Raw genomic sequence first — 19,159 nt, forward strand, 5'->3', positions numbered from 1 at the left:
CTCACTGCTGAGATGAAAAATATGAACATGAATTAAAAGAAAAAGAAAGAGACAAGTTGATTGGGAACTCCTTGTCGTGTTGTTCTCAACACCACAGTCTATATATCTAAAGAAAGAAATTCTTAGTAGCGTTGTTGGAGACACTGTAGACTATTCGGTCAAACTATTCCCAATAACCGAATATGAATAATGTACATTATCATAATAAGTTAATTCCATTGCATAATTTTTTTATATATTTTTTATTGGACCTTAAATGGGTCTTAATTAATGATTGAATCAAACAAAATTGTAAAATTATAAAAAAATTAAAGATAAAATTTTAAAAATATATCTTATTATATTGATTTTTGTCAATATAAATTAAAAAAATAAAATTTACAATTTAGATCATTAACATGATCTCAATTAGATATATTTTTTAAACCTGAATGTATTTTTTAAGTTAAATAAAAAAATTAAAGACAACAAAGAGTTCAAATGAATTTAAAAAAAAAAACAATAAAGGGAAAATGCACTAAATGAACAAAAGAAAATGAAAAATATGATTTAAATATTATGTCTTGACCCGTTAAAACTTTAATCCGCATCAAAAACCAAATTGGATTTAATAATTTTTTATGCATCATAACAAAGACTATAAAAAATTACTAAAACAGCTCGGACATGTTTATTTAGGCCTTTCTTTTAAAAGGGTGGATGATTTTTCATTCACCCCTATTTAAAAAAAATAATAATAATTAGATGATATGTCATTTTTTTGCCCAGATCTTGATCACTACAATGGCTAAAAAATCAACCGTTCCCCCTTAAAAACCCATTAAACAAAAAAAAAATGTTTGAAAATTGTGTCTTAACTCATCCAAACTTTGATTCACGCCAAGGATTGAGTCGGGTCTAATATTTGTTTTCTTAATTTTATCACGCACAAAAACAAATAATAGATATATTTAAAAAAAAAAAAAAGAAGTCCTAAAAAACAGCCAAGGCAGGTGGCCTAGCGCATTCAGGCCATTAAAAAAAAGAGGTAAGGCATGCACACCCGAGCTTTATATATATATATATATATATAAAGCAGATGACAAGTTGTCTGCAATTATTATTTTATAGAAAAAAATATAATTAGATAGCACATTGCTTGCTTAAGCATACAACATGTCGTCTATCTGTCTAGATCCTAGTCATTATAGTGGTGGCTAAAAAATCGAGGCAGACCCATTTCCTCCTTAAAAACCCATTAAACAAAAAAAAAAGGTTTGGATACATGTCTTAACTCGTCTAAACTTTGATATGCGCTAAAGATTGAATCGAGTCTAATATTTTTCTTCTTAAATTTATTATGCACCTAAACAAAAAAATAAATATGTTTTTTAAAAAAGTCCAGCAAAAAAGCAAAGGCAGACAGAGCTGATGGCCTCGCACATCCAGGCCACTAAAAAAAAAGCTTAGGCATGCACACATGGCCCTTGTATTTTTTTTTAAGAGTAGATAACAGGTTGTCCGCTCTTATTATTTTAGAAAAAAAATAATTAGACAACACGTTGCTCACTAAAGCAGACAACATCTCACCTGTCTGCCCATATTCTGGATATCATATTGGTTGCTGAGACATCAAGGCAGACCTACCCCCCGGTTTTGTAACTCATTTTCACCCAAAAGGCATCTTATTGACACCTTAAAAACACATATAAATCAATTTATCAACCCGACAAACTCAAAGAATAGTCTCAAAACACAAAATAAAATCGAGATGAGCTTTTTTCTCTGATTTTAATTTATTTTTTATATATATATTATTGAGATTTTAAAAAATCACCAACAAACTATTCTCTTTGAATGAAACTTGCGGACACCGAGATAAATTATTTTGGCAGCTGAAATATATAAAAATGGTGACTTTATCTATATAAAAGAGGTGACAACATAAAATATTAGTTTAAATTACCACCTTGACCAATTTCTTGTTGAAAAAGACACCAATGTTGTCAGCACAATGAGTTTGATTCTATTATTTTTATAGATTTGGACGTATGAAATTAAAGTAATTTTATGTTCAAAAACTTTATCTTGAACACATTAAACAACACGTAATATGACGTGTATATTTACATTATGAGTGCAAGAGCACTTTGGAAAGCTTGGGATAAAAGGTTAAAGGTTGAAGTTGTTGCTATGAAGAAAATTATAATCAACAAATTCCTAGACTCCAGTATGATATACTTAAAGATCGTAACAAGTCAAGGTCACCTTACTTGATAGTTATGCTAAAAATATGATTGAAAGTGAATCTTTATTGGTGAATGTAATTATTGAAAAACTGTCACCATCTTAAAAAGAATTCAAAAATTATATTAAATATAAAAACAAGAAAATTATAGTTGAACATCTCGTATTGAGGATGAGACTAGAAAATAATAATAAATTGTATGAAAAAAGAGTTATTTCTCATGTAGTCCATAAAATAAAATAAAACTTATTATGAAAATAAAATGTATTATTATTATTATTATTATTATTATTTAAATATTATTATAATTATTTATTTAAAATAAAGTTTTTTTTAAAAATATATATATTTTTTTAAAAAAAAACAAGGAGTGCAGGGAGTTCACGGGTCTAGACTACCAAGCCGAGGAGCCCAACCCATAAAAACCACCCATGCCCTAGCCTCGGAAACAGGTGTGTTCAATAGCAGAGTTTAATTTTCATTTTCAATTTTTTTTTAATTTTTTTCTTCCCCAATAGTTTAAAGTTTCAAACATTTCCATTTGTTAAAGTTTCTAGGCATTTTTCAACCCAGAAAACTGGAAAATGTGTTAATATCATACATTTTTTCATTTATAATAAAATGGTAAAATAAAAATTATATTCAAATTAAAACAACTCCATGTAATCATGTACTAGAAGAAATAGTTAATGCATTAGTTTGCATGCAGTAGGCAATCAAACTTAAGATGGGTAAAATATGTTTTTACTAAAAACATATTAAAATAATATATATTTTAAATCATTTTAATTCCAGCACAACACAATAATATAAAAATATAAAAAAATAATTCTAAATAAAAAATAAAAATATACATTTTGACCAACCTACACTAGATCTTTTTACCTTTCAAAAATATTTTAAAAAATATTAAATTTTTTTTAATTTCAAATTAATCTGAGCATCTCAGGACTAAGCTCACCGCTTATGATCAAAATAGCTTGGATACATTACGACATTGTTTGGAAACATGGTGTAAATCATGTTCTCAAAAAATTCAATTTTTTTTTGTTAAAATTTAACATGGTTTGTATATTTTGGATTGTTTTGATGTGCTGATGTCAAAAATAATTTTTAAAAAATAAAAAAACATCATTAACATATATTTCAATAAGAAAAATTATTTGAAAAGCAACCGCTATCACACTATCAGACATACTCTACAATACTTGAAAAACTTGCCACCTGCCCCCATTAACTTGTGGATGCAATGCCACATAACATGTAGTTGCAGCTCTCCCTACAACCATGCACAAGAAAGTAATGAAGTAACTGAGAGGCATTGTGACAAACTGAATAAACATAACATTAGCACATTTATGTTGCAGTACGCACACATTCTCTTGTTTCTGAACCTAGACGAGGAAAAATAAACATAACATTCATAACTTGAAGAATGATCAAGTTTCCCCTTTCATACCATCACCTGGCATATGCTGTTGTAGTCAACATTACCACTTATTTCAATAAAAAAATGAAAAAAATTATTTTAAAGTATTTGCGAGTGAAAACTTTTTCATCCTATTTGTTTTTGTGTTTTAAAAAATATTTTTTTAAAAAATATTTTTTTTATAATATTTTTTACTTTAAATTAATATTTTTTTTATTATTTTCATAACATTTTGATGCACTAATATCAAAAATATTTTTTTAAAAATAAAAAAATATTATTTTGATACATTTATAAGTGAAAATACTCTAAAAAACAACCATAATCACACTTTCAAATACCAGAGCTTATTTAAAAATGCGATTCAAACCGCGTTTCCCCAAAATTTAAATGTTTTTAATTAAAAATTATTTTTTTATGTATTTAGATAATTTGACGTGCTGATATCAAAATTAATTTTTAAAAAATAAAAAATTATAATTTTAATATATTTCTAAATAAAAAACATTTAAAATATAATAGTTACCGTATTTTCAAATTCACCCTAACAATGAAGATCTGTGTTACACAAAATCGCGAAGCACAAAGGTCATATTAGCAAATCAAAATACACAAGAAATCAGAGGACTAACAAGGTCAATCAACCCTCCAAGAAGTAGAACATTACGGGCTGTAGAATTAACAGGCCTCTATTACTAACCTTCTTGATGTTTGGGTCCAACACTAAGCAGATAAAGCCCAAATCGTGGCCTAATAAGACATTAAAATACCAACTAGGGCTTCACAACACAACACGCGCTCCTCCTTTGAAACCCCTCTCTCCTTTTATCTTGAAAACCCCAGCGGCCACGGATCCACCACCTCCCTCCCTCGGCTAGTGTCTTCTCTTCCAAACACCTAGGAGCAACCATGGTAAGGCCTAAAATCTATCTTCCATGCTTTCTAGCTACTCGTTTTGTTTGGTGTATGAATGCCGCGGTTTCTCTGTTTTAACATGGTTGTTTCGTGTGGATATAGGCAGATGTGGATACAGAGGTGGCTGCAGCAGGACAGCCAAAGAAGAGAACGTTTAAGAAGTTTAGCTTCAGGGGTGTTGACTTGGATGCTCTCCTTGACATGTCCACTGATGAGCTTGTCAAGCTCTTCAATGCCCGTGCTCGCAGAAGGTATTTCTTTTGTCAACACTTGCATTTATCTTTCCATGTTTATATATTAAGCACGTATTTACTATGTTTGTGAACGTGCGTTTTAGGTTCCAGAGGGGTCTGAAGAGGAAGCCCATGGCTCTCATTAAGAAGCTCCGCACGGCGGTAATTATTCATATACCTTTGACTTGGCTTAAGTATCAGAGTCTGATTTTTTTAGATCCTGGTGTATAGGATTGTTTGGTCAACTAAGCTCTTAACTGGATTGATGGGTTTGTTTGATAATTTTCGATTATTTCTGATATAAATTATAATCTAGTTTCTTTGTTTCTGTTTGGAGCAGAAAAGGGAGGCCCCTGCTGGTGAGAAGCCTGAACCAGTCCGTACACACTTGCGTAACATGATCATTGTGCCTGAAATGATTGGAAGCATCATTGGAGTGTACAATGGCAAGACATTCAACCAGGTTGAGATCAAGCCTGAAATGATTGGGCATTATCTTGCTGAGTTCTCAATCTCATACAAGCCTGTTAAGCATGGTAGGCCCGGTATTGGTGCTACTCATTCATCTAGGTTCATCCCTCTTAAATGAGATGTTTTGCAGAGGCTTGGATACCCGAGTTCGTACCTATCTTTTGAACACATCCGTGTTGATCAAATTTTTGCCCATTTAGTTCCTAGATGTTGTCATTTTGTGCTCGATTTATATAATTTTCGAGGATCTCTCTTTCCCATGGGTTTGAAAGATGACTCAGGATGGCCATTTTTTATATTTAATGGTAGCTTAAACCTGTTTTTTGGATTTTCTGGTTGCACTTACCATTTTGTTTTACTGATGTCTGGTTTGCGGCATGAATTCATTTTAGTTTTTCATGACCTCGCAATTTCATGGATGGATAAACCGAAAGTACAGATACGGGCCTTTTGGTTTCTGTAAGCTTCTGAGATTGGAATGTGCCTCTGCGGGCTATTTGACTTAATCGTAACATGGCATTTCCATCCTTGAAACGGTGCTTGTTTATTTTTTAAAAATTATTTTTAATATTAACATATCAAAATAACATGAAAAAACAAAAAAGAAATTAATTTAAAATAAAAAATATTTATTTATTACAAGAATAATTAAATTACAAGACTTTTATTTATTAAAGAGTCGAAACTAGAAAGAGTTGTGTAAATCTTGCCTAGGCTTAAGTTTGCGGCCTTGCGGGCTGGTCTGAGCTTCTGGCACCGAGCCGTCAATGATAGATACTCTTATTTCCAGGCCAAATTATTTATTTTTCCAATCATGTCACTCATCGTTTCGATAATCGTATAATTACAAGCTTTTAGTCAATCATAATTCAAACATAGACAATTGAACCATCGAGAAGCTGACCATGAAACTGAACAGTCAAGCTGACTTGTATTCCTACCACTTCTTTTTTCTTCTAGCTTCAAAATATTGGATCAACCTCCCCAGTTTTCTCCTGTCTAACCTTCCAGGAAACGGCGTGGAAGCTTCTTGTCAATATCTTGCCAGTGTTCGTTTCACGGCGTTTTCTATCTCAGCAGCTTCAATCTAGCAACATTCGAAACACGCAATCAGCATCAATAAAAGGTGATTAAAATACTAGACCAGTGCACGTTTTATCGAGCACTTGTTTTTAAATTCATAAGGCCAGCATCAGCAAGTGGAGAAAGTCAAGATTGACCCTTCCGTTCCATGGATGAGAAAATTGAGCAGTTTGTGGCCAAAGACGACCCTCTCGTGTGTTTTTTGGCTCGCCAGAAACAGATACAACGAAGTAAATTATTGATGGACCATGAAAAATGGTGTCTTTGTTTCCTACTCTCTCTACCAAGAGGTTAACCATGACTGCCGGAATTGACAATAACAAGCACAGGGAGACCATGCATGATATGCTGCATCAAATCTTGGCTGAAGAAAAAGACCGTTGTTGGAAAGCAAGGGAGAGGAGGGGATTACCTCAGTTTCAATGTCCATTACCGCTACAAGTTGCTGATCAGAAATCTGAGATTGAATGCTTCTGGTTTTTGCTCCCAAGCTCTTCAAGCACTTGAGAACGTCTACCATAGGATCCACCCCAGCTGTTGGATTGGCCACTTCAATTCTAATCTTTGTACTCTCCACATTTACACTTCCACTTCCTGCCAGTTTCTCTTCAATTTCACCATTTCTCCTCTCCATAATCCTCTTGTGTGTCTCCAGCTCTTGAATTCTCTTTGCTGCCACCTGCATAATCGAGTTCTTATCCTTCTGCAAATCAAGATCACACAAGAAAAAACACGGGTAAACTAACCATTTTAAATAATAACTAAAACTTCTGCAATGCACAAGAAAAGAAACACTAGTGATTAGTTAGTACTGCACTTCATTAGTGAACACTAACCTTGGTTCCAAGTGGCAACAAAGAATGCAGAGCCAAGTAACCATGCCTCTCCCTCTCTCTCCTCAATCTCTCACTCATCATATGACGAGTACAGCGTTTGCTACCAGGCTCTTGAGCTCCAATATTTACTGGAAAACTTCTCCTCATGAATTCTACAATTCTTTTGTTCATGTTAGTAGGGTGTGCGCCCCTAGAAGAGCTCTCACTTCCAGCCCCAGGTCTGCGTATATACGGCACAAAAGCACTTTGATTCACCGGACCAATCTCATTCCAGAAGCCGTCAACTTGCCACTCGTCTTGAAAGAAACCATCCATCTTCTGTCGTGTCCCTTGTCTTCCAGCCGGGAAGCTCAAATCTCAGCTTCCAACGGTTATAACTAACGGTCGTCTTAAACTGGATTTCGGGTTTTATACGCAGGGGTAATTGCAATACAGACACATTTAGCACGTGGTCAACTTTGTTGTTTATGTCCACGCGACTTCTCTCGAGTCAATTAGAAACACACTGCCAAAGGGGTGGCTGGCGCAGTCTCTTTTAGGAGTCATCTTTGTATCGCATGAAAAGTCAAATCAAGAAAATATGGATGGAGGCGATATCCAATCACATTAATCGTTGTTTCTAATAGAGCAATCTATTACGTGGCATTGTTCACGACCGCGCAACGCATAAATGTTTCTCGGGCAGTGCTAGCTTATGCAATATTATTTTGACACGTGCTAGTTTAAAATAAAGAGAAAACTCAGTCCAGGAGTAAAATAAGCCAGAAAAAAGAGAGATGTTGCGGACTTGCTGGGAATAATTCTTGTTCTCAACCATCACAGTTAGCTCACTTTGACCAGTTATGCACGAATGGGCGACCATTCAAATCTCAAAACCAATAACACGAAAGATAAACACGCGGCAGGTAGTTTCCCTGTAGCATGATAAACACGAAAGATTTTATGGTTTTTAGAAAGTAATTAATGGCGCTGTATAAGTTATTTTTTAGGTTTTTTTTAAATAGATATAATTAGACAAAATAAATTATAGATGGAGATATTCTTATTATTTTTTATGGTTTATAAGTTTCATTTTTTTTATATTTGATTTTTTTTTAAGCGAGTTCAAAAAATATTTAATATGATATCTTAAATTTCTGTCTAAGCACCATATATATTTTTTTTTTGCTAAGGGTAACAAATAACCATATTATTATTAAAAGAAACTAAAGATCACGTAGCTTTATTATTGTACATATAGATTCATTAGCACTATGAATTAAAATAATTAAATAATGATTTTGCCCTTAAAAACATAGCACAAATAGTCTTGGAAGCATGGTCTAATAGTTTTTTTTTTGTTGTTTTTTGCACAGTAAAATGATAATTATATCTTTAGAGACAAAAATTAAAGTATTTTTTATTTAAGATGTACAGTAATAATAATAAAAAATACGTTGAATTAAAATTTCTTTGCATCGGGTCAAAGTTTTTGTTTTTTTGTCTTTTTTTTTTTTAATAATTGTCAGGTAGTAATTTAATATTTAGACATATATAAAATATTAATTAATTTTAAAAATCAGTTGCACGTGGGAGTACCCACGCTCTGCATGTACAACATCGTATGGCTGCCAAACTCTAGCTTCAACAATGAAATTTTAATCCTCATGATGCTGTTTCTATTTCTGGATGTCGTTTCTATTTCTGGGAGGCTCTTGAGGCCCAAAAAAAAAAAAAAAAAAAAAAAAAAAGAATTCAGATTTTACACCAGTGGCCATTTCTTTCTTCCTTCTTCCTCTTCGGATTCAAAACCTTCCGCCGCAGATTCGCAAAACAGCCCTTGGAAATTTTTTTACCTGGTTCCCAATTTTAATCATTCTTGTCAAAGAAACAACTCTTCAATTTCATCTCCTAGGACATAATTGGCTAATTGACTAGCAAGTCTGTGACTTGTTCCATATACTGATGAAATTTAATCCGCCACGTGAAAAATGGCAATTCAGCGGTAACAAAGTATAGTTCTTTTTTATTTTTTTCTGTTGACAAAGTACAACAAAAGCTGAAGACACCAATTTACAGGTCAACAGACCGCAAATCCATCCATGGATGAGCGTATAGAAATGTTTTGTACACAGAGAGGTGCAGGTGGTCTGAGATCTTATAAGGTAGCATTTTTCGAGCTAGGATGATGTTTATTTTCATTGGTAAATAAATATAAATCATCATCTTCTTCTTCTCCTCTCGCTGTGCAGCCGCTGACACACAAAATTTGCCATGCTCATGCATGTCCATCACAAACCTCGAGCCCTTTCCTAGACAGTTGGTTTTGGACATCACATGGAAAATTTGTACGGAGATTCTGAATCAAGGATATTATCTGTTTCAGAATCACCACCACCATCGTCGCTTTCACTGTCATACGTCCCAAGAGATGCCTCATCTCCGTAGTAGTCCTATTAAAGGGATAAAAAGACAAAAGGAAAGGTGTTAGAACAAATTGGATTAAGCAGCCCAGACAACAGAAGAAATGGATGACACAAAAGCAAAGCTGTAAAAAGAGACCTCAGGTTCTGTTTCAGACTCTTGTATCTGAACATTGTTCAGAAGATTCGTATCCAGATGGGCATTGTGAACTGTGCTTTCAGTTTCATCATCATAATCAACATCATTTTCACTGTTGTATGTCTCAAGATACGCTTCATCTCCTTCATCCTATAAAAGGCGATGAGAACGAAGAGTGTTAAACAGCAAATTTAACAGACAAAAGATGCAGACATAGAAGATCAAATAAGCATATACCTCTGTATCATCCACATCATCATCCGTCAGATAAGCAGAATCTAATCTGTCATACAACTCCTCATCTCCTTTGTCTTTGACAAAGCGCATTTGCTCCTATAAATGTCAGATACGCAACAAATACAAATAAGATTCGACTGAAGAAGTGGAAGTAAAAGAGCAAGAGCTAAAACATAAAAGAAGCCTTACGATTTCAGATCTTATTTTCTCCACTTTAATTTCCAGAGCTGAAACATGATTCTGGAGAGCCTGTTCAACAGTATAATCAGAACTGTCAGCCAAGGTGATTGATGTTTGCAAATACCTCGGCTACTGAAATTCAAGATTTTGTATCCAAGAAGGGGATTGTTCATCATGGGAAGAATCAAGAAGGTAACCCGAATTTACTCCCCCCATGTCCAGCCCATTTTTTCATTTGAAGCATAGATGTGCTGGGTAAAGTTCCCCAAAATAACCACCCAAATGCAGCAAGTATGGTGGCCCCATGGTACTAGGTTCAAGTCCTTAAAATGCAATGTAGCCGCTGTTTGAAACCCATTGGTTGCTTATATGCAAGCTCCTATTATCAATTGATGGGGGGAGGCCACGCTGGGCATTGTCTTGGAAACCACGCTAACTGTAGACCAGTCTTTTAATGAGCCTGATAACATGTATAGCTCAAAATGACTCGTTGAAGGTTTCAGGTTCGGGTTTCCAAAACATTGATGCATTCACAACTGTATGTAGGTGAGTGGTCTGCTCACTGCTGGGAGGCCAGTGGAGCCATTAGGTAAGGCCCTCACATGACAACGAGGGAGAATTTCAGCCTAAGGTGCTCAAAACTCAAAAGCAAGTTGCCCCTAGACAGGAGGGAAATGCGAGATACCACCTGCCATAGCATGGAGCACCTGAACCACTGCCAGGCAAATTGCTTTTGCAGGTTTAACTTCAAAGTTTTCATGGAATGGAACCTCACTAAAAAATGCAAAGCAAATGCAAGGGTTTTGACAAAAAATATAATAATAATAATAAAATACAAATTTATAAATGATACCTCACTCCTTTGAATTTCTATTGAGCGGGCCAGAGCTTTCCTCTTTGTCAAGAGATTCTTTGGCCTCAACATGGAAGGGCGTTGATAATCCTTTCCTCGGTATACAATTATAGCATATCCTTTGGAGATTTTATCCACTGAAACCAAGACCCCCCCACTCTCAGCTTCAAGAGCCAGAGCAATTTTTTTAACCTGTTCAAAACTTTTAGCTTTCAAAATGATCTTAACCAATTCACGGTACTTCCAGTGCAAATGCATGTTTTCCACGGTACCATCAAAAACTCCACGCCTACCTGAAGCAAGAGTTTTACTAACTTGTGAGTTGCACTCAATCAAAATCCATGATGGATTTATTACAAAGATAGTTTTGTTTTTACCCAAAAGTAGGAAAGCTTTCATCCTCAAACCAAGCTTGCGAAACATAAATCTCTCCTCATCAGTTATGCTTTCTGGGTCTGCCTGCCTTTCTGACGGCTTTAAAAACCCTTCCACCTTATTCAAGGCTCGTTCAGCTCTTCTTAACTTTCTTTGAGCCTGACAAACAAAACACCGTTGAGTTCAAGCTGTGGAGATTTAGAAGAAAAGACGGACACCATGTGCTTGTAAGGCAATTGTACTATGTAGTGCATCATCTACATTTAACTAAATTACATACATAATATTCAAGGGAAAGCAATTTATATTTAGTTCATCAACGTGTTCAGATTTTAGTCACTGTATTTGTAAAGCCAACATGGTAGTCCTCGAGATGCAAATTTTAGTGGGAGAGCAAGTGTTGTTGGTTTTAGAAAAACAAGGACTGGAGTTTAATCACACTAGAACTTTAGGAGACTTGATACGTTACTCTTTCATAAATTAGCAAGGGAACCTAGCAAATCTCAAGCAAGAATTGCATGCAACACAAATTCATATCAAGAATATAGTTAGGTAACAGAAAAATATTTCATGGGACATGGCAAGAAAATACCAAGTTTCAAGGAACTCACGAAAGCAAGCTTCTTTTCAAGCCTTCTGACAATGCTAGCATGCCTTACTATTTCAGCTTCCCTTATAATTTTTTCCTTGTGACAATCATCTAACCTCTTTCCCCACTTTGCATCTGCATCCAAAGTTTCCTCAAGGCTGCCAGCAATTCCAGATTCCTCCATTATTTCATCACTTGGCATAACCAAGGCAGATGCTCTTAACCGTGCCTGTTCCTCTTCATCTTGTAGGGACTTCGCCAATCTCTCCCTTTCCAGCAATGCTTCAGTGACCGCTGGTGACAAAAAATCCTTTCCCCTATAGAACACCAGGAAATCCTTATTTCTAGAAAGCAGCAGCCCCCCTGTCAATTTCTGTGCCAGCAACAAAAATTACAAAGTCAACTATTCAATATGGCTAATCAAAAACTTAAGTGCAAATGAGCAATCATTTTTCATCAATGTTTACAGTATCGTGCAATTGATGTTTTACTTGCAATATTTGATATGCTAGTTCAGGAACTAAAACAACAGTTTTCATTTTCATAATACTAGATTATTGCACTAAGAATACTATGCATGGATTCCAGTACAAAACAATAAAAATGCAAACGAGGAAACGAGGAATGATCCATATCACCGACACTCAATAAAGCACCTGTAATGGCTCCATTGGTCATATGATACTCAGATGAAATGCTTCAGGGGCTCGATGAACCCACAGAAGATTATCCATCTACTTTTGCAGTAATTAATCTACTATTCTAGCAACTTTCCAGGCACAGCGCTCTTATTGAATCCCCACGACCATGTTAGGGATGAGGGGCGAGAAAAAGCATATGCTTGGTTACCTAGTATTTACATATGAATATGTACATAGACAAGAATGACAATTATTCTACAGTCTATACAAACTGAGTTCTATTACACAATTGCTACCTAATGGATGATGTTTACAGTACCATGCAATTGATGTTTTACTTATCAATATTTGATATGCTAGTTCAGGAACTAAAACAACATTTTTCATTTTCATAATACTCAGATTATTGCACTAAGAATACTATGCATAGATTCCAATACAAAACAATAAAAATACAAATGAGGCAAGAATGACAATTATTCTATAGTCTAAACAAATTGTGTTCTATTACACAATTGCTAGCTAATGGATGAAGTTTGTGAGAAAAGTTCATGAGATCTGTTGCACTACCTTAATATCTTCGGCCATTCTTTCACTAGTAGTCAGCTGTACACCACGTTTAAGTGCAACCTTCACAATTGAACTCTTTTCCCATAATTTAATCATGGCCACAGCCAAGCCTTGGAGCTGCCTGCTTCTGCCTGGTTCAGGAAAATTGACACACAATCACTACAGGTTTTGAAGCTACAAACAGTATTTCTAATGAAAAATAACCTACCTAATGCAAAATGAGGAGGAAGGACCCTGGCAAGCCTTCGTAAGGACGTTGAATCTTGTCGTCCAAGAGTAGGTCTTACTCCATAAGGAAGTATCCTGAATGGAGGTTGGTAACCTGGAATAACCCCAGGAAGCATATCTGCATCTACAGGTAGTGGATCAAGTCCTGGCCAATCTGTGTACCTGGGGCCCAGACCATCCAACAACTTGTCTACTTCATCTTCATATTTTACATCCATCTGTGTTTCTGTCTCTTTTTGATTTGCAGCCTCTGCATTAATTTCTGTTTTTGGTCGAGGAGCATGTATTTCATTATCAGGAGAATTTTTGGATTGACTTCCAATAGTTATGCTAGTAGCTGCTGGTAAGGAATTAGAAGATGTTTCTTTCTTCTTGAATATCCTTTTTTTCCATTTCAATGCAGGATCCTCATAGCTCACACCTCTATATAAAGATACAGTAGCTCCTGACCTCCAAATCACCAAGCCCCCAGTTTTTTTCTGCACATATTATGATTTCAAGGAAATGAAAAGGAGAAAGAATAACAAAGAGTAGCATTCTTAAACCATGGATGAAATAATTATTCATCAAGATGCACCAGTAACAAATATCCATACACATCATTATTGTCTAATGAACATTGCATTCTGTTTCTTGAACTATGTAAGGTAAGGTTGACAGCACATCATTGCATGATAAGTAAAGCAAAAGAGCGAATACATTGAAAATACAAGATGCAGAGAATAGTTATGAAAAAGATGAAAACAGTTCTAAATGCTATGCAACACCCTTTCCAAGGGACAATGACTACTTCACTTGTGGTTGATTTCAAATCTAAGAAAATCTCAAGGGACAATCTGATTAAACATAATCATTCTTCGGCTAATGGGTGCTAGGGAATAATATATCCTCTCATAATCACTAGCCTGTCTCCTAAGTATTGTGGCTAGATACAGCAAGTACCTGGCTTCTTATTTGCTAAATGAGAACCTCGGCCAAAGATTCTCTTCAAAACGATCAGCTATCATCTAAAATCAATGATTCACAAGTCCCGACTATGTTATATACAGACTTCATATATCTTGTTAATAATTTCCACTCTATTTGCTTCTAGCAAACCAGTGAACTGGGTGACCATTGCTGTTTCTTTTCTTGCCCATATGCGAGATTTAGAGCCAATGCACAAGAAAGGATGGCCTTATGCTCGTCAGTAGCCAGGCTCTAGCTAGTATCTTGTTTTGTTTTTCACATTTATCAAATACAATTGGATTCCAATAATCTTTTCTTTTTATGAGCAATAATTTAATTCCAATTTAGCAACCAAGAACACTTATAATCCCAATTTAACAACTAAGAATACTTCAAATTTCTATAAGCATGGTTTCTTTTGCTTGTGGTGTGTTGATTTACTTTACTTTTTTTCCTTCAATTAACATCCCATCACCAATGCAATAAACATACAAAATAAAGGAGTTCGCTAACCGCATAGAATAGCAAACATAGCAAAGAATTCACATTCACACAGGTAAAAATAGATAACCAAATTCAGAGGCAGCATACCTCCAATATCTCGTGCATCCTCTTCATATTAAGTGCCGGTGCACCCTCAACTTTCACTCTCGCAATCTCTGAAGTCTTCCACTTGTCATGAATAGCATCAACTACTTCCTGAGTAACCCCCCTTCCCCCAACCCTAGTCTTGCTCTTCGTTCCATATGTCAAGTTCCTCAACCTCCTCAATTCAGATTCTGGCAATGTCAGCTCTGCTAATGATGTCCTACTCTTACTCCTCGCCGTCCACTTCCCCTCATCCTCCTCCTTCTTTGGCTTCTCCCATGGAAACCTCACCTCCCCGTCACTCCTAAACACATCCTCTACTCCTAAAGGTGATTCCTTGGAAAACCCACCTCGTGCATTCGGCAGCATTCCTTCTTCTACATAAAATATATCTTCAACACTCCCTTTCTCTATCACTCTTTCTTGCATTCTCTCTTTATTCTCATTAACATCACCATCCATGTAACCATGTTTCTTCAATTTTTCCACTATTTTCTCCATTGTACTACCACTACCACTACTGTTACTGTTATTGTTTCGATAATCAAACACAGCTTGAGGGGGTCTTGGTAGGTTTTGCTTGTTGGGTTTATTCCAATTAAAAAACCAACTGGTGCCAGGAGATAAATTTAAGGTCATGGATTTATCAGTGGGGAAAGGGGTGGGTTTTCTAGGTGGGTTTTTGTCAGTGATTGAACATGCATAACCAGAGTGTGATGTGAGAGGAAAAGATGAACTGTACCTGAAGAATTGGAGAGGAGTGCCATGGAATTTCGAGAATGAGCTTTGAAAAGAATCAATGTATAATTGACGACTAGGCACTAAAGCCATTGTTATTATTATTACAGTGCATACGTGAATAAAGTGTGGAGGCAAAGTGAGCTAATTTATAAGCCCAAATGAAGAAATTGTATGATTTTTTGTGGGGTTTAACGGCCACAGACTGCAAATGGATGCTGCCTGTCTTAGATTGTTTTGTTATCCATCCATGGCGGGTTAACAATATCTGCGGTCAGTTTGGTTGCATAAAGAGTTGATGCTCCAATTCCGGCTAGGAGTTTCGCTATACCAGCTATGGAATTCCTCATCCATATTAACCTTCTTTTCTTTTTTAGCTTAAAGATTTGTTTGTTTGTTTTTTTTTTAATATAAGTGTTTGGACTAATTTGTATGTACTTCAATTAATTTTATAAGCTTTAAAAGTTAATAACCATACAAATTTTTAATAATCTTAAAATTTATTTGAACTAATAATCGAAAACAAACCTAAAATCTGATCAATTGAACTATAATCTTATTATTATAAAGGATTGTATTTTATTTTCTTTTAAAAGTGAAATTTTAACTATTAACATTTTGTTTTTTTTTAATGATTATAACAAGAATTTTCTTGATGAGAAGAAAATTTACTGGGTTTAATTTTTTCCTTTTGTTAAAGATTAAAATGTTGCTGCTCTTATTTGAAAAAAAAACTTTTTTAGATTGTTAAAAGAAATCATTGCTAAAAAATATTAATAATATTTAATTTACTTTTAATAGGTAATTTAATTTTGATAATTCTCTCACAATATTAAAGGTTATTGGTTAACGATTGCCACGTTTAAAAAGTTGATCTTGCTTTATTTTTGTTAATTTTACAAGTTTAAAATTTTGGGTCAGCAATCAATGGGAAAGGGTGTCTTGTTTGGATTTATTTTTTTAAAAAATAATTTTGATTAATACATAAATCTCCTTTTTTTTTTATCCATTTTAATTGTATAAATATTTTTTAAAAATATTTTTTTATTTAAAAATACATTAAAATATATTCTAGTTTTTTATTTTTAATATTATCATATTAAAATCATCAAAAACATACTAAAAAAAATAATTTAATACTTTTTAAAAACAAATATATTATTAAAAAATATTCAAAAATAAAAGTTACCCAAATCCAAACAGGGTAGTCATGAGGAGAATAACCCTACTGTCAAATAAAAAAGAAAAAAGAAAAAAAGTCGAGTGTTAACTCTGAGCAGGAGATCCCTAACCCCAAACAGCCCTGTGTTGGATTACATAGACAGTATGACACCTGCCAAACGGACCCCGCCTCACAAAGCTTGCATTTTTATCTACTGCACAATTCACACGCAGTTTTATTAACAATAAGCAGATAGACAGGGATACAAGAGAAGCAGAAGCTAAATACTACGCCATAGCGTAGCGTTTTCGAAATTCAAAAGGCCAAAGCTCAGGTTCCTTCGCTTACTTCACTTCAATTTGTTTTTTTCTGCATTAAATTCCTGTTTTTCGTGACTCTCTTTTCTTAGCCTGATCTGATCTGATCTGGGTTAAATTTGAAATCGGGTTTTCTTTCTGTACTAATAACAGCTAGTTATTAACAACTGATAATCGTGGGATTTTTACTTATGAGTTGATGGGATTTTATTTTGCAAGAAAACCAAGTAGGCTGTTTTCATGTCAGTTTAGTTAAAGGCCTGCAAAAATTTACATTGCTCATTGTGGTAAGAATCTATATAGCATCACCTTATTTAGTGAATATATTTACTGCCCTTGTAATTATCCTCGGTGATAAAGGATTCTTTTTTCCTCTAAATTACCGTGGTAGATGAACATGTTTTGGTTTGAACTCTGTTTCAAATTCAAATCACTGCAACATTTTCAGTTAATTTCTTACTGTTGTTAGGCTGTTGAGTAAGATAGGCGTGTGTGGATTCGTAGGCATATTTGAATCTTGTTGGGTCACAAGTCAAGGTGTAACCGGAGATGGAGGTTTAGGTCATTTGGAAGAAGGGTTTTATTTGATTTTACTTGCATCTAGACAAACTTAGATCATGTGCTTCAATGATGTATAACCAACTGTGGAAACTCAAACTTTGCTATGATGACTAGTAATAAGATCTGCTTTTCTTGATGAATATGTTGACAATTATTTGAGAAGAGTTAGAATTAGCAGACCCTATTAATGCAGGGGAAGACTAGAATTCGATGTTCAAAGCATCAGCATATTGCCAATGGCCATTAGGGTCAATGGATTTGAATAAAACAGCAAAATGGGACTCACTTGATTCAAATCCAGTGGCCTAATGTCCACCAACATTATATAGATGCTCAAAGCATCCACATTGTAGCAACCCCCATCGCTGCAAGCTGAAACCTGACCCAGTTTATTCTTCCATGTTTTCCAAGTTCCAGCCAGTAATGACCTAATAGTTGGCTGTAACTATGTTGTCCTATGGTTACTCTCTTTTTTGTCCAATAAAAGTAGCTATGTACTTATAGTTTAGCAATCACTTCTTGTATCATATTATAGTTTTAAACTTTCTATTCTCACTCATTAGATTATTTGGATCAGGTTTTGTTTTGAAAACTTGGTTCACTGTTATTCTCTGTTTAACTACTTGATGCATTTCCAGAGTAAGCTGGTTGTTCGATTGTTCAAGGACTTCCTCGTTATTCTGTTTATTGGAGTTATTTTGGAGTAGATCACTGGTATGTTTGGTGAAGTGGAAGTCTGCAGTACTGTCAGAATCATTGCTGAAAACTTGGACAGAAATGGATTGGTTCCACAGAGGTCTATAGTAACACACCTGTTGAAGGACTTATTGAGCATGAAGGCCAGCAAGGATCATGGTTACTTTCTTGCAGTAACTAATTTGAAGAGCATAGGCAAAGGGGAAGTGGTGAACAAGTCTGGCGATGTGTTGTTCCATGTAGAGTTTAAATGTCGAACCTTCATGCCTATGAAAGGAGAAATTCTGCAGGGGGTTGTTCATCGCACATTTAGACATGGAGTCCTATTGAGATGCGGACCTGTCAAGTATATCTTCCTCTCAGCTAGGAAAATGCCAAATTACCAATATACTTCGGAGGAAAATCCAGTCTTCTTGAACGATGAGCTTGCGAGGATAGAAAATAATGTGCTAGTCCGTTTCTCTGTGCTTGACGTGAGATGGATAGAGAAAATGTGGGATATGAGAAGGGATTTCATGATGCTTGCAAGTCTAGTAGGTGATTCCCTCGGACCAATTTCATTATGTGGATCTGATGAGTTAGACTTATAGATGTTTAGATCAGCATTTCTGTTCTGCTTGTGCACAAAATTTGGACTGCTTGTCTGCGCTGTGAGCATGAATTTTAAAGTGTAAACTGTCTTTTAACATCGTGGAAAATTTATGAAGCATTTTACTTGAGTAGATGGCATGCAGGCGCTAC

General features: G+C 34.9%; 4 protein-coding genes across 6 annotated transcripts; 2 read left to right on the top strand and 2 right to left on the bottom strand.

Moving 5' to 3' along the window:
* Positions 1-4,434: 4,434 nt before the first annotated feature.
* Positions 4,435-5,603, top strand: LOC118061537 (small ribosomal subunit protein uS19x). The gene is made up of 4 exons (XM_035075003.2): positions 4,435-4,568; positions 4,674-4,822; positions 4,909-4,966; positions 5,145-5,603. Exons 1-4 carry the CDS (start codon positions 4,566-4,568, stop codon positions 5,391-5,393), a joined length of 459 nt encoding a protein of 152 aa, XP_034930894.1. The 5' UTR covers positions 4,435-4,565; the 3' UTR covers positions 5,394-5,603.
* Positions 5,604-5,633: 30 nt separating this feature from the next.
* LOC118061536 (transcription factor bHLH92) lies at positions 5,634-7,589 on the bottom strand. 2 transcript variants are annotated; one of them, XM_035075002.2, is made up of 3 exons: positions 7,195-7,584; positions 6,771-7,061; positions 5,634-6,362 (listed from the first exon to the last, which is right to left on the bottom strand). In XM_035075002.2, the coding sequence occupies exons 1-3, from the start codon at positions 7,507-7,509 to the stop codon at positions 6,309-6,311; spliced, it is 660 nt and encodes a 219-aa protein (XP_034930893.1). In that variant the 5' UTR covers positions 7,510-7,584; the 3' UTR covers positions 5,634-6,308. The 2 variants fall into 2 exon arrangements, with proteins under 2 accessions (XP_034930893.1, XP_034930892.1); XM_035075001.2 differs by having other exon boundaries at positions 5,634-7,061; positions 7,195-7,589.
* Positions 7,590-9,177: 1,588 nt separating this feature from the next.
* Positions 9,178-15,935, bottom strand: LOC118061535 (CRM-domain containing factor CFM3A, chloroplastic/mitochondrial). The gene is made up of 10 exons (XM_035075000.2): positions 14,948-15,935; positions 13,389-13,887; positions 13,181-13,311; positions 11,992-12,342; positions 11,383-11,539; positions 11,006-11,298; positions 10,162-10,221; positions 9,973-10,068; positions 9,736-9,885; positions 9,178-9,626 (listed from the first exon to the last, which is right to left on the bottom strand). Exons 1-10 carry the CDS (start codon positions 15,773-15,775, stop codon positions 9,507-9,509), a joined length of 2,685 nt encoding a protein of 894 aa, XP_034930891.1. The 5' UTR covers positions 15,776-15,935; the 3' UTR covers positions 9,178-9,506.
* Positions 15,936-16,932: 997 nt separating this feature from the next.
* LOC118061534 (DNA-directed RNA polymerase V subunit 7-like) lies at positions 16,933-19,140 on the top strand. Of its 2 annotated transcripts, XM_073411671.1 has the most exons (3): positions 16,933-17,178; positions 17,381-17,448; positions 18,361-19,140. In XM_073411671.1, exon 3 carries the CDS (start codon positions 18,439-18,441, stop codon positions 19,006-19,008), a length of 570 nt encoding a protein of 189 aa, XP_073267772.1. In that variant the 5' UTR covers positions 16,933-17,178; positions 17,381-17,448; positions 18,361-18,438; the 3' UTR covers positions 19,009-19,140. The 2 variants fall into 2 exon arrangements, with proteins under 2 accessions (XP_073267772.1, XP_034930889.1); XM_035074998.2 differs by lacking the exon at positions 17,381-17,448 and having other exon boundaries at positions 16,934-17,178.
* The last annotated feature ends 19 nt before the right edge of the window (positions 19,141-19,159 follow it).

This window comes from Populus alba, chromosome 10, assembly GCF_005239225.2.
Source record: "Populus alba chromosome 10, ASM523922v2, whole genome shotgun sequence".
Classification (NCBI taxonomy): Eukaryota; Viridiplantae; Streptophyta; class Magnoliopsida; order Malpighiales; family Salicaceae; genus Populus; species Populus alba.

Bases quoted from the DNA above. Each gene is read 5' to 3' on its own strand.
- LOC118061537 (XM_035075003.2), top strand. The intron at 4,823-4,908 runs GTATTTCTTTTG...CGTGCGTTTTAG, and splicing joins AATGCCCGTGCTCGCAGAAG to GTTCCAGAGGGGTCTGAAGA. The intron at 4,967-5,144 runs GTAATTATTCAT...TGTTTGGAGCAG, and splicing joins TTAAGAAGCTCCGCACGGCG to AAAAGGGAGGCCCCTGCTGG.
- LOC118061536 (XM_035075001.2), bottom strand. From the start codon at position 7,509: ATGGATGGTTTCTTTCAAGACGAGTGGCAAGTTGACGGCTTCTGGAAT. The intron at 7,062-7,194 runs GTTAGTGTTCAC...CTTGATTTGCAG, and splicing joins TGTTGCCACTTGGAACCAAG to AAGGATAAGAACTCGATTAT.
- LOC118061535 (XM_035075000.2), bottom strand. From the start codon at position 15,775: ATGGCTTTAGTGCCTAGTCGTCAATTATACATTGATTCTTTTCAAAGC. The intron at 12,343-13,180 runs GTAGTGCAACAG...TTGCTGGCACAG, and splicing joins GAATGGCCGAAGATATTAAG to AAATTGACAGGGGGGCTGCT. The intron at 9,627-9,735 runs GTCTCTTTTTAC...TCCCTTTAATAG, and splicing joins AGTCTGAAACAGAACCTGAG to GACTACTACGGAGATGAGGC.
- LOC118061534 (XM_073411671.1), top strand. From the start codon at position 18,439: ATGTTTGGTGAAGTGGAAGTCTGCAGTACTGTCAGAATCATTGCTGAA.